Raw genomic sequence first — 12,866 nt, forward strand, 5'->3', positions numbered from 1 at the left:
GTGTGTGTCACTGTGTGTGTGTGTGTCACTGTGTGTGTGTCACTGTGTGTGTGTCACTGTGTGTGTGTGTGTCACTGTGTGTGTCACTGTGTGTGTCACTGTGTGTGTGTGTGTCACTGTGTGTGTCACTGTGTGTGTCACTGTGTGTGTCACTGTGTGTGTCACTGTGTGTGTGTCACTGTGTGTGTCACTGTGTGTGTGTCACTGTGTGTGTCACTGTGTGTGTTACTGTGTGTGTGTGTGTCACTGTGTGTGTGTCACTGTGTGTGTGTCACTGTGTGTGTGTCACTGTGTGTGTGTGTGTCACTGTGTGTGTGTCACTGTGTGTGTGTGTGTGTGTCACTGTGTGTGTCACTGTGTGTGTGTGTGTGTGTCACTGTGTGTGTCACTGTGTGTGTCACTGTGTCACTGTGTGTGTCACTGTGTGTGTGTTACTGTGTGTGTGTCACTGTGTGTGTCACTGTGTGTGTGTCACTGTGTGTGTCACTGTGTGTGTCACTGTGTGTGTGTGTGTCTCTGTGTGTCACTGTGTGTGTGTGTCACTGTGTGTGTGTGTGTCACTGTGTGTCACTGTGTGTGTGCGTCACTGTGTGTGTGTGTGTGTCACTGTGTGTGTGTGTCACTGTGTCACTGTGTGTGTGTCACTGTGTGTGTGTGTGTGTCACTGTGTGTGTGTGTGTCACTGTGTGTGTGTGTGTCACTGTGTGTGTGTGTGTGTCACTGTGTGTGTGTGTCTCTGTGTGTGTCACTGTGTCACTGTGTGTGTCACTGTGTGTGTGTGTGTCACTGTGTGTCACTGTGTGTGTGTGTCACTGTGTGTGTGTGTGTGTGTCACTGTGTGTGTCACTGTGTGTGTGTGTGTCACTGTGTGTGTCACTGTGTGTGTGTGTCACTGTGTGTGTCACTGTGTGTGTCACTGTGTGTGTCTGTGTGTGTGTCTGTGTGTGTGTCACTGTGTGTGTCACTGTGTGTGTCACTGTGTGTGTCACTGTGTGTGTGTGTGTCACTGTGTGTGTGTGTGTCACTGTGTGTGTGTCACTGTGTGTGTGTCACTGTGTGTGTGTGTGTGTGTCACTGTGTGTGTCACTGTGTGTGTCACTGTGTGTGTGTGTGTCACTGTGTGTGTGTTACTGTGTGTGTCACTGTGTGTGTCACTGTGTGTGTGTCACTGTGTGTGTGTCACTGTGTGTGTGTCACTGTGTGTGTGTGTCACTGTGTGTGTGTCACTGTGTGTGTCACTGTGTGTGTGTGTGTCACTGTGTGTGTGTGTGTGTGTGTCACTGTGTGTGTGTCACTGTGTGTCACTGTGTCACTGTGTGTGTGTGTGTCACTGTGTGTCACTGTGTGTGTGCGTCACTGTGTGTGTGTGTGTGTCACTGTGTGTGTCACTGTGTGTGTGTGTGTCACTGTGTGTCACTGTGTGTGTGTCACTGTGTGTGTGTGTGTGTCACTGTGTGTGTGTGTGTCACTGTGTGTGTGTCACTGTGTGTGTGTGTCACTGTGTGTGTGTCACTGTGTGTGTGTGTCACTGTGTGTGTGTCTGTGTGTGTGTCTGTGTGTGTGTCACTGTGTGTGTGTGTCACTGTGTGTGTCACTGTGTGTGTCACTGTGTGTGTGTGTGTCACTGTGTGTGTGTGTGTGTCACTGTGTGTGTGTGTCTCTGTGTGTGTCACTGTGTCACTGTGTGTGTCACTGTGTGTGTGTGTGTCACTGTGTGTCACTGTGTGTGTGTGTCACTGTGTGTGTGTGTGTCACTGTGTGTGTGTGTGTGTCACTGTGTGTGTGTGTGTGTCACTGTGTGTGTCACTGTGTGTGTGTGTCACTGTGTGTCACTGTGTGTGTGTGTGTGTCACTGTGTGTGTGTGTGTCACTGTGTGTCACTGTGTGTGTGTGTCACTGTGTGTGTGTGTCACTGTGTGTGTGTGTGTGTCACTGTGTATGTGTGTCACTGTGTGTGTGTGTCACTGTGTGTGTCACTGTGTGTGTCACTGTGTGTGTGTGTGTGTCACTGTGTGTGTGTGTCACTGTGTATGTGTGTCACTGTGTATGTGTGTCACTGTGTGTGTGTGTGTGTCACTGTGTGTGTCACTGTGTGTGTGTGTGTGTCACTGTGTGTGTGTGTCACTGTGTATGTGTGTCACTGTGTGTGTGTGTGTGTCACTGTGTGTGTGTGTGTGTCACTGTGTGTGTGTGTGTCACTGTGTGTGTCACTGTGTGTGTGTGTCACTGTGTGTGTGTGTGTGTCACTGTGTGTGTGTGTCACTGTGTATGTGTGTCACTGTGTGTGTGTGTGTGTCACTGTGTGTGTGTGTGTGTCACTGTGTGTGTGTGTGTGTCACTGTGTGTGTGTGTGTCACTGTGTGTGTGTGTGTCACTGTGTGTGTGTGTGTGTCACTGTGTGTGTGTGTCACTGTGTATGTGTGTCACTGTGTGTGTGTGTGTGTCACTGTGTGTGTGTGTGTCACTGTGTGTGTGTGTCACTGTGTATGTGTGTGTGTGTCACTGTGTGTGTGTGTGTGTCACTGTGTGTGTGTGTGTCACTGTGTATGTGTGTGTGTGTCACTGTGTGTGTGTGTGTGTCACTGTGTGTGTGTGTGTCACTGTGTGTGTGTGTGTCACTGTGTGTGTGTGTCACTGTGTGTGTGTGTGTGTCACTTTGTGTGTGTGTCACTGTGTGTGTGTGTGTGTGTGTCACTGTGTATGTGTGTGTGTGTCACTGTGTGTTTGTGTGTGTCACTGTGTGTGTGTGTGTCACTGTGTATGTGTGTGTGTGTCACTCTGTGTGTGTGTGTGTCACTGTGTGTGTGTGTCACTGTGTGTGTGTGTGTCACTGTGTGTGTGTGTGTCACTGTGTGTGTGTGTGTCACTGTGTGTGTGTCACTGTGTGTGTGTCACTGTGTGTGTGTGTGTCACTGTGTGTGTCACTGTGTGTGTGTCACTGTGTGTGTCACTGTGTGTGTGTCACTGTGTGTGTGTCACTGTGTGTGTGTGTCACTGTGTGTGTGTGTGTGTGTCACTGTGTGTGTGTGTGTGTCACTGTGTGTGTGTGTCACTGTGTGTGTGTGTCACTGTGTGTGTGTGTGTGTCACTGTGTGTGTGTGTGTCACTGTGTGTGTGTGTGTCACTGTGTATGTGTGTGTGTGTCACTGTGTGTGTGTGTGTGTCACTGTGTGTGTGTGTGTCACTGTGTATGTGTGTGTGTGTCACTCTGTGTGTGTGTGTGTCACTGTGTATGTGTGTCACTGTGTGTGTGTGTCACTGTGTGTGTGTGTGTCACTGTGTGTGTGTGTGTGTCACTGTGTGTGTGTGTGTCACTGTGTGTGTGTGTGTCACTGTGTGTGTGTGTGTCACTGTGTATGTGTGTCACTGTGTGTGTGTGTCACTGTGTGTGTGTGTGTGTCACTGTGTGTGTGTCACTGTGTGTGTGTGTGTCACTGTGTGTGTGTGTGTGTGTCACTGTGTGTGAGTGTGTATGTGTGTCACTGTGTGTGTGTCACTGTGTGTGTGTGTCACTGTGTGTGTGTGTGTGTCACTGTGTGTGTCTGTGTGTGTGTGTGTCACTGTGTGTGTGTGTGTCACTGTGTGTGTGTGTGTCACTGTGTGTGTATGTCACTGTGTGTGTGTGTGTCACTGTGTGTGTGTGTGTGTCACTGTGTGTGTGTGTGTGTCACTGTGTGTCACTGTGTGTGTGTCACTGTGTGTGTGTGTGTGTCACTGTGTGTGTGTGTGTCACTGTGTGTGTGTGTCACTGTGTGTGTGTGTGTCACTGTGTGTGTGTGTGTCACTGTGTGTGTGTGTGTGTGTCACTGTGTGTGTGTGTGTGTGTCACTGTGTGTGTGTGTGTGTCACTGTGTATGTGTGTGTCACTGTGTATGTGTGTGTCACTGTGTGTGTGTGTGTCACTGTGTGTGTGTGTGTCACTGTGTGTGTGTGTGTGTGTCACTGTGTGTGTGTGTCACTGTGTGTGTGTGTGTCACTGTGTGTGTGTGTGTGTGTCACTGTGTGTGTGTGTGTCACTGTGTGTGTGTGTGTGTCACTGTGTGTGTCACTGTGTGTGTCACTGTGTGTGTGTGTCACTGTGTGTGTGTCACTGTGTGTGTGTCACTGTGTGTGTGTGTGTCACTGTGTGTGTGTGTGTGTCACTGTGTGTGTCACTGTGTGTCACTGCGTGTGTGTGTGTCACTGTGTGTGTGTGTGTCACTGTGTGTGTGTGTGTCACTGTGTGTGTGTGTGTCACTGTGTGTGTGTGTGTCACTGTGTGTGTCACTGTGTGTGTGTCACTGTGTGTGTGTGTGTCACTGTGTGTGTGTGTCACTGTGTGTGTGTGTGTGTCACTGTGTGTGTCACTGTGTGTCACTGCGTGTGTGTGTGTCACTGTGTGTGTGTGTGTCACTGTGTGTGTGTGTGTCACTGTGTGTGTGTGTGTCACTGTGTGTGTGTGTGTCACTGTGTGTGTCACTGTGTGTGTCACTGTGTGTGTGTGTGTCACTGTGTGTGTGTGTGTCACTGTGTGTGTGTGTGTGTCACTGTGTGTGTGTCACTGTGTGTGTGTGTCACTGTGTGTGTCACTGTGTGTGTCACTGTGTGTGTGTGTCACTGTGTGTGTGTGTCCTCACCTCTGTCCCTCTGGTAGGGGTGGACACGGGAGTCGTGGCGTCGGACCTTCGTGGGAACGGCTCCTGTACAGACACAGACAAAGACAAAGATCCCCCGTGTAGCCTCTTAACAGACTGTAGGGGCAAGTGCTGTTACACACACACACAAAGACAAAGATCCCCCGTGTAGCCTCTTAACAGACTGTAGGGGCAAGTGCTGTTACACACAGACAAAGACAAAGATCCCCCGTGTAGCCTCTTAACAGACTGTAGGGGCAAGTGCTGTTACACACAGACAAAGACAAAGATCCCCCGTGTAGCCTCTTAACAGACTGTAGGGGCAAGTGCTGTTACACACAGACAAAGACAAAGATCCCCCGTGTAGCCTCTTAACAGACTGTAGGGGCAAGTGCTGTTACACACAGACAAAGACAAAGATCCCCCGTGTAGCCTCTTAACAGACTGTAGGGGCAAGTGCTGTTACACACAGACAAAGACAAAGATCCCCCGTGTAGCCTCTTAACAGACTGTAGGGGCAAGTGCTGTTACACACAGACAAAGACAAAGATCCCCCGTGTAGCCTCTCAACAGACTGTAGGGGCAAGTGCTGTTACACACAGACAAAGACAAAGATCCCCCGTGTAGCCTCTTAACAGACTGTAGGGGCAAGTGCTGTTACACACAGACAAAGACAAAGATCCCCCGTGTAGCCTCTCAACAGACTGTAGGGGCAAGTGCTGTTACACACAGACAAAGACAAAGATCCCCCGTGTAGCCTCTTAACAGACTGTAGGGGCAAGTGCTGTTACACACACACACAAAGACAAAGATCCCCCGTGTAGCCTCTTAACAGACTGTAGGGGCAAGTGCTGTTACACACACACAAAGACAAAGATGCCCCGTGTAGCCTCTTAACAGACTGTAGGGGCAAGTGCTGTTACACACAGACAAAGACAAAGATCCCCCGTGTAGCCTCTTAACAGACTGTAGGGGCAAGTGCTGTTACACACAGACACAGACAAAGATCCCCCGTGTAGCCTCTCAACAGACTGTAGGGGCAAGTGCTGTTACACACAGACACAGACAAAGATCCCCCGTGTAGCCTCTTAACAGACTGTAGGGGCAAGTGCTGTTACACACAGACAAAGACAAAGATGCCCCGTGTAGCCTCTTAACAGACTGTAGGGGCAAGTGCTGTTACACACAGACAAAGACAAAGATGCCCCGTGTAGCCTCTTAACACATTACACCTCCTCATAGAGGAAACACAAACTCATTGACCGATCACTAACTTAGCATACAACTACAATAACACACATTGCACCGAATCACTAACCTGCAACCCGCTACTAATCATAACAATTGGCCGATAACTAATCTCCACACACATATACCAGGGTGACCCAAAAAAAACGGGCCCCGTGTACACTTTATGTGATATCTCCTTTATTTATTCACCGATTGCCCTTATTTTACAGGACATGGCAGAATCAACGACCGTGAGTACACCAAGACCCCAGTGGGAGCTGGGACAAAGAATACACTGTGTTAAACTTTACTGTATATATACAAACAAAAGGCAAACTTGTGATTGTGCGCGAGTCTGTTCAACATGTTTAGCGGACTTGCCGACATGCAACAAACTGCAAATTGGCCACGTGGGAACCTTCCACACTGTACACCGTGCGCACATTGTTATCAAAATACACTTTTTTTGGTTGGGGGGGAGCTCAATAATGCAGAGATTTTTTTTGCACGGCAAGTGAGCCGTGACGTCACATCTGTCACGTGACGTCACGGCTGTCACGTGTCACGTGACGTCACATCTGTCACGTGACCCCACATCTGTCACGTGACGTCACATCTGTCACGTGACGTCACATCTGTCACGTGACGTCACATCTGTCACGTGACGTCACATCTGTCACGTGACCCGTGACGTCACACCTGTCACGTGACGTCACATCTGTCACGTGACCCGTGACGTCACATCTGTCACGTGACATCACATCTGTCACGTGACGTCACATCTGTCACGTGACGTCACACCTGTCACGTGACCCGTGACGTCACATCTGTCACGTGACGTCACATCTGTCACGTGACGTCACACCTGTCACGTGACCCGTGACGTCACACCTGTCACGTGACCCGCGCGTCTGTGTGTGTGTCTGTGTGTCTATGTATGTGTGTGTGTCTGTATGTGTCTGTATGTGTCTGTGTGTGTGTCTCTGTGTGTCTATGTATGTGTGTGTGTCTGTATGTCTATGTATGTGTGTGTGTCTGTGTGTGTCTGTATGTGTCTGTATGTGTCTGTGTGTGTGTCTCTGTGTGTCTATGTATGTGTGTGTTTGTGTGTGTCTGTCTGTGTCTGTGTGTGTGTCTCTGTGTGTCTATGTATGTGTGTGTGTCTGTGTGTGTCTATGTGTGTCTGTATGTGTCTGTATGTGTCTGTGCGTGTGTCTGTCTGTGTCTGTGTGTGTGTCTGTGTGTGTGTCTGTGTGTCTGTGTGTGTCTGTGTGTGTCTATATGTGTCTGTATGTGTCTGTGTGTGTGTCTGTGTGTCTATGTATGTGTGTGTGTCTGTATGTGTCTGTATGTGTCTGTGTGTGTGTCTCTGTGTGTCTATGTATGTGTGTGTGTCTGTATGTCTATGTATGTGTGTGTGTCTGTATGTGTCTGTATGTGTCTGTGTGTGTGTCTCTGTGTGTCTATGTATGTGTGTGTCTGTGTGTGTCTGTCTGTGTCTGTGTGTGTGTCTCTGTGTGTCTATGTATGTGTGTGTGTCTGTGTGTGTCTATGTGTGTCTGTATGTGTCTGTATGTGTCTGTGCGTGTGTCTGTCTGTGTCTGTGTGTGTGTCTGTGTGTGTGTCTGTGTGTCTGTGTGTGTGTGTGTGTCTATATGTGTCTGTATGTTTCTGTGCGTGTGTCTGTCTGTGTCTGTGTGTGTGTCTGTGTGTGTGTCTGTGTGTCTGTGTGTGTGTGTGTGTCTATATGTGTCTGTATGTTTCTGTGCGTGTGTCTGTCTGTGTCTGTGTGTGTGTCTGTGTGTGTGTCTGTGTGTCTGTGTGTGTGTGTGTGTCTATATGTGTCTGTATGTTTCTGTGCGTGTGTCTGTCTGTGTCTGTGTGTGTGTCTGTGTGTGTGTCTGTGTGTCTGTGTGTGTGTGTGTGTCTATATGTGTCTGTATGTTTCTGTGCGTGTGTCTGTCTGTGTCTGTGTGTGTGTCTGTGTGTGTGTGTCTGTGTGTGTCTATGCGTGTCTGTATGTGTCTGTATGTGTCTGTGCGTGTGTCTGTGTCTGTGTTGCGTGTACCCACCTAGGACTCCCGTGTGGTCGAGCGGGTACTCCAGCAGGCAGGGGTACTCGTACGAGGCGTACACGAGGCCCGCCGCGTCCGCGGCCACCCCGGGCACCCCGGGCACGCCGGGGGGGCCGCCCAGCATGGGGTGCAGCGGGCGCATGAACGGGAGGCACATCCCCGGGGACGGCACGCCCCCCACGCCGGGGACTCCACCCATGCCAGCCGGAACCTGGCCTGCTGGGGCACGGGGGGGGGGAGGGGGGGGAGAGGGAGGCACGGGGGGGAGGGGGGAGGGGGGGGGGGAAGGGAATGGGGGAAACACGGGGGGAGGAGAGGGGGGAGGGAGAGGGGGAGGAGGGGAGGGAGACACGGGGGGAGGAGAGGGGGGAGGGAGAGGGGGAGGAGGGGAGGGAGACACGGGGGGAGGAGAGGGGGGAGGGAGAGGGGGAGGAGGGGAGGGAGACACGGGGGGGAGGGGGAGGAGGGGAGGGAGACACGGGGGGGAGGAGAGGGGGGAGGGAGAGGGGGAGGAGGGGAGGGAGACATGGGGGGGAGGAGAGGGGAGAGGGGAGGGAGACACGGGGGGAGGAGAGGGGGGAGGGAGAGGGGGAGGAGGGGAGGGAGACACGGAGGGGAGGGAGAGGGGGAGGAGGGGAGGGAGACACGGGGGGAGGAGAGGGGGGAGGGAGAGGGGGAGGAGGGGAGGGAGACACGGGGGGGAGGAGAGGGGAGGGGGAGGGGGAGACACGGGGGGAGGGGGAGAGGGGAGGGGGAGACACGGGGGGAGGAGAGGCGAGGGGGAGGGGGAGACACGGGGGGGAGGAGAGGGGAGGGGGAGGGGGGAGACACGGGGGGAGGGGGAGACACGGGGGGGAGGAGAGGCGAGGGGGAGGGGGAGACACGGGGGGAGGGAGACACGGGGGGGAGGAGAGGGGAGGGGGAGGGGGAGACACGGGGGGAGGAGAGGGGAGGAGGGAGACACGGGGGGAGGGAGAGACTGAGTGAGTGAGTGACTGAGTGAGTGACTGAGTGACTGAGTGAGTGAGTGAGTGACTGAGTGAGTGACTGAGTGAGTGACTGAGTGAGTGAGTGACTGAGTGAGTGAGTGACTGAGTGAGTGAGTGACTGAGTGACTGAGTGACTGAGTGACTGAGTGAGTGACTGAGTGAGTGAGTGACTGAGTGAGTGACTGAGTGAGTGACTGAGTGACTGAGTGACTGAGTGAGTGAGGGAGTGAGTGACTGAGTGAGTGACTGAGTGAGTGAGTGACTGAGTGACTGAGTGAGTGAGTGACTGAGTGAGTGAGTGACTGAGTGACTAAGTGAGTGACTGAGTGACTAAGTGAGTGACTTAGTGACTGAGTGAGTGAGCGAGTGAGTGACTGAGCGAGCGACTGAGCGAGCGAGGGAGCGAACTGAGCGAGTGAGTGACTGAGCGAGTGAGTGAGCGAGCGAGGGAGCGACTGAGCGAGTGAGTGACTGAGCGAGTGAGTGACTGAGCGAGTGACTGAGTGAGTGAGTGACTGACTAAGCGACTGACTGACTCACCCCCGGGCGAGGCTCCGCGCAGGTGAAACTGCTGGCCCCCGGGCCCCGCCAGGTGAGTGAGTGACTGAGTGACTGAGTGACTGAGTGACTGAGCGAGTGACTGAGTGACTGAGCGAGTGACTGAGTGACTGAGCGAGTGACTGAGTGACTGAGCGAGCGACTGAGCGAGTGACTGAGCGAGCGAGTGACTGACTGAGTGACTGAGCGAGTGACTGAGCGAAGCGAGCGACTGACTGACTGACTCACCCCCGGGCGAGGCTCCGCGCAGGTGAAACTGCTGGCCCCCGGGCCCCGCCAGGTGAGTGACTGAGTGAGTGACTAAGTGAGTGACTGAGTGACTGACTAAGCGACTGACTGACTGACTCACCCCCGGGCGAGGCTCCGCGCAGGTGGAACTGCTGGGCCCCGGGCCCCGCCAGGTGAGTGAGTGACTGAGTGAGTGACTAAGTGAGTGACTGAGTGACTGAGTGAGTGACTGAATGACTGAGTGAGTGACTGAGCGAGTGACTGAGTGACTGAGCGAGTGACTGACTGAGCGAGTGACTGACTGAGCGAGTGACTGAGCGAGCGACTGAGCGAGTGACTGAGCGAGCGAGTGACTGACTGAGTGACTGAGCGAGTGACTGAGCGAGCGAGCGACTGACTGACTGACTGAGCGACTGACTGACTGACTGACTCACCCCCGGGCGAGGCTCCGCGCAGGTGAAACTGCTGGCCCCCGGGCCCCGCCAGGTGAGTGACTGAGTGAGTGAGTGACTGAGTGAGTGACTGAGCGACCGAGCGAGTGACCGAGCGAGTGACTGACCGAGCGAGTGACTGACTGACTGAGCGAGCGACTGAGCGAGCGAGTGAGCGAGCGAGTGACTGGGTGACTGAGTAACTGACTGACTGACTGAGCGAGTGACTGAGTGACTGACTGAGTGACTGAGTGACTGAGCGAGTGACTGACTGAGCGAGTGATTGAGCGAGCGAGCGACTGAGTGAGTAACCGAGCGAGCGAGCGACTCACCCCCGGGCGAGGCTCCGCGCAGGTGAAACTGCTGGCCCCCGGGCCCCGCCAGGTGAGTGACTGAGTGGAGTGAGTGACTGAGCAAGTGACTGAGCGAGCGAGCGAGTAACTGACTGACTGACTGAGTGACTGAGTGACTGAGTGAGTGACTGAGTGACTGAGCAAGTGACTGAGCGAGCGAGCGAGTGACTGAGTGAGTGAGTGAGTGACTGAGTGACTGAGTGAGTGAGTGACTGAGTGACTGAGCGAGTGACTGAGCGAGTGACTGAGCGAGCGAGCGACTGACTGACTGAGTGAGTAACCGAGCGAGCGAGCGACTCACCCCCGGGCGAGGCTCCGCGCAGGTGGAACTGCTGGCCCCCGGGCCCCGCCAGGTGAGTGAGTGACTGAGTGAGTGACTGAGTGAGTGACTGAGTGAGTGAGTGACTGAGTGACTGAGTGAGTGACTGACTGAGTGACTGACTAAGCGACTGACTGACTGACTCACCCCCGGGCGAGGCTCCGCGCAGGTGGAACTGCTGGGCCCCGGGCCCCGCCAGGTGAGTGAGTGACTGAGTGAGTGACTAAGTGAGTGACTGAGTGACTGAGTGAGTGACTGAATGACTGAGTGAGTGACTGAGCGAGTGACTGAGTGACTGAGCGAGTGACTGACTGAGCGAGTGACTGACTGAGCGAGTGACTGAGCGAGCGACTGAGCGAGTGACTGAGCGAGCGAGTGACTGACTGAGTGACTGAGCGAGTGACTGAGCGAGCGAGCGACTGACTGACTGACTGACTGAGCGACTGACTGACTGACTGACTCACCCCCGGGCGAGGCTCCGCGCAGGTGAAACTGCTGGCCCCCGGGCCCCGCCAGGTGAGTGACTGAGTGAGTGAGTGACTGAGTGAGTGACTGAGCGAACCGAGCGAGTGACCGAGCGAGTGACTGACCGAGCGAGTGACTGACTGACTGAGCGAGCGACTGAGCGAGCGAGTGAGCGAGCGAGTGACTGGGTGACTGAGTAACTGACTGACTGACTGAGCGAGTGACTGAGTGACTGACTGAGTGACTGAGTGACTGAGCGAGTGACTGACTGAGCGAGTGATTGAGCGAGCGAGCGACTGAGTGAGTAACCGAGGCGAGCGAGTGACTCACCCCCGGGCGAGGCTCCGCGCAGGTGAAACTGCTGGCCCCCGGGCCCCGCCAGGTGAGTGAGTGACTGAGTGACTGAGTGAGTGACTGAGTGACTGAGTGACTGAGTGACTGAGTGACTGAGCGAGTGACTGAGCGAGCGAGCGAGCGACTGAGCGAGCGAGCGAGCGACTGAGCGAGTGACTGAGTGACTGAGCGAGTGAGTGACTGAGCGAGTGACTGAGCGAGCGAGCGAGCGACTGAGCGAGCGAATGCGAGCGACTGAGCGAGTGACTGAGTGACTGAGCGAGTGAGTGACTGAGCGAGTGACTGAGCGAGTGACTGAGTGACTGAGTGACTGAGTGACTGAGCGAGTGACTGAGCGAGCGAGCGAGCGACTGAGCGAGCGAGCGAGCGATCTGAGCGAGTGACTGAGTGACTGAGCGAGTGAGCGACTGAGTGAGTAACCGAGCGAGCGAGCGACTCACCCCCGGGCGAGGCTCCGCGCAGGTGGAACTGCTGGCCCCCGGGCCCCGCCAGCTGAGTGAGTGACTGAGTGAGTGAGTGAGTGACTGAGTGACTGAGTGACTGAGTGACTGAGCGAGTGACTGACTGACTAAGCGACTGACTGACTCACCCCCGGGCGAGGCTCCGCGCAGGTGGAACTGCTGGCCCCCGGGCCCCGCCAGCTGAGTGAGTGACTGAGTGAGTGAGTGAGTGACTGAGTGACTGAGTGACTGAGCGAGTGACTGAGTGACTGAGCGAGTGACTGAGCGAGCGAGCGACTGACTGAGTGACTGAGTGAGTAACCGAGCGAGCGAGCGACTCACCCCCGGGCGAGGCTCCGCGCAGGTGGAACTGCTGGCCCCCGGGCCCCGCCAGGTGAGTGAGTGACTGAGTGAGTGACTGAGTGAGTGACTGAGTGACTGAGTGACTGAGCGAGTGACTGACTGAGCGAGTGACTGAGTGAGTGACTGACTGAGTGACTGACTAAGCGACTGACTGACTGACTCACCCCCGGGCGAGGCTCCGCGCAGGTGGAACTGCTGGCCCCCGGGCCCCGCCAGGTGAGTGAGTGACTGAGTGACTGAGTGAGTGACTGAGTGAGTGAGTGAGTGACTGAGTGACTGAGTGAGTGACTGACTGAGTGACTGACTAAGCGACTGACTGACTGACTGACTCACCCCCGGGCGAGGCTCCGCGCAGGTGGAACTGCTGGCCCCCGGGCCCCGCCAGGTGAGTGAGTGACTGAGTGAGTGACTGAGTGAGTGACTGAGTGACTGACTGAGCGAGTGACTG

General features: G+C 54.4%; 2 protein-coding genes across 2 annotated transcripts in view; both read right to left on the reverse strand.

Annotated features, from left to right (window-relative positions):
- LOC144949796 (KH domain-containing RNA-binding protein qki.L-like) overlaps positions 1-10,827 on the reverse strand; it is a 23,883-nt gene extending 13,056 nt beyond the window's left edge. Inside the window, exons 1-3 of the mRNA XM_078879741.1 lie at positions 10,779-10,827; positions 7,916-8,134; positions 4,617-4,679 (exon numbers count right to left, since the gene is read on the reverse strand). Coding sequence (XP_078735867.1) covers positions 4,617-4,679; positions 7,916-8,117 — 265 coding nt within the window. The 5' untranslated portion in view covers positions 8,118-8,134; positions 10,779-10,827. The remainder of the gene's footprint in view (positions 1-4,616; positions 4,680-7,915; positions 8,135-10,778) is intronic.
- Positions 1-12,866, reverse strand: part of LOC144949946 (translocation protein SEC63 homolog) — a 220,308-nt gene that overhangs the window by 171,809 nt on the left and 35,633 nt on the right. The window lies entirely within an intron of this gene.

Source organism: Lampetra fluviatilis, chromosome 55 (genome assembly GCF_964198595.1).
Source record: "Lampetra fluviatilis chromosome 55, kcLamFluv1.1, whole genome shotgun sequence".
NCBI lineage: Eukaryota > Metazoa > Chordata > Hyperoartia > Petromyzontiformes > Petromyzontidae > Lampetra > Lampetra fluviatilis.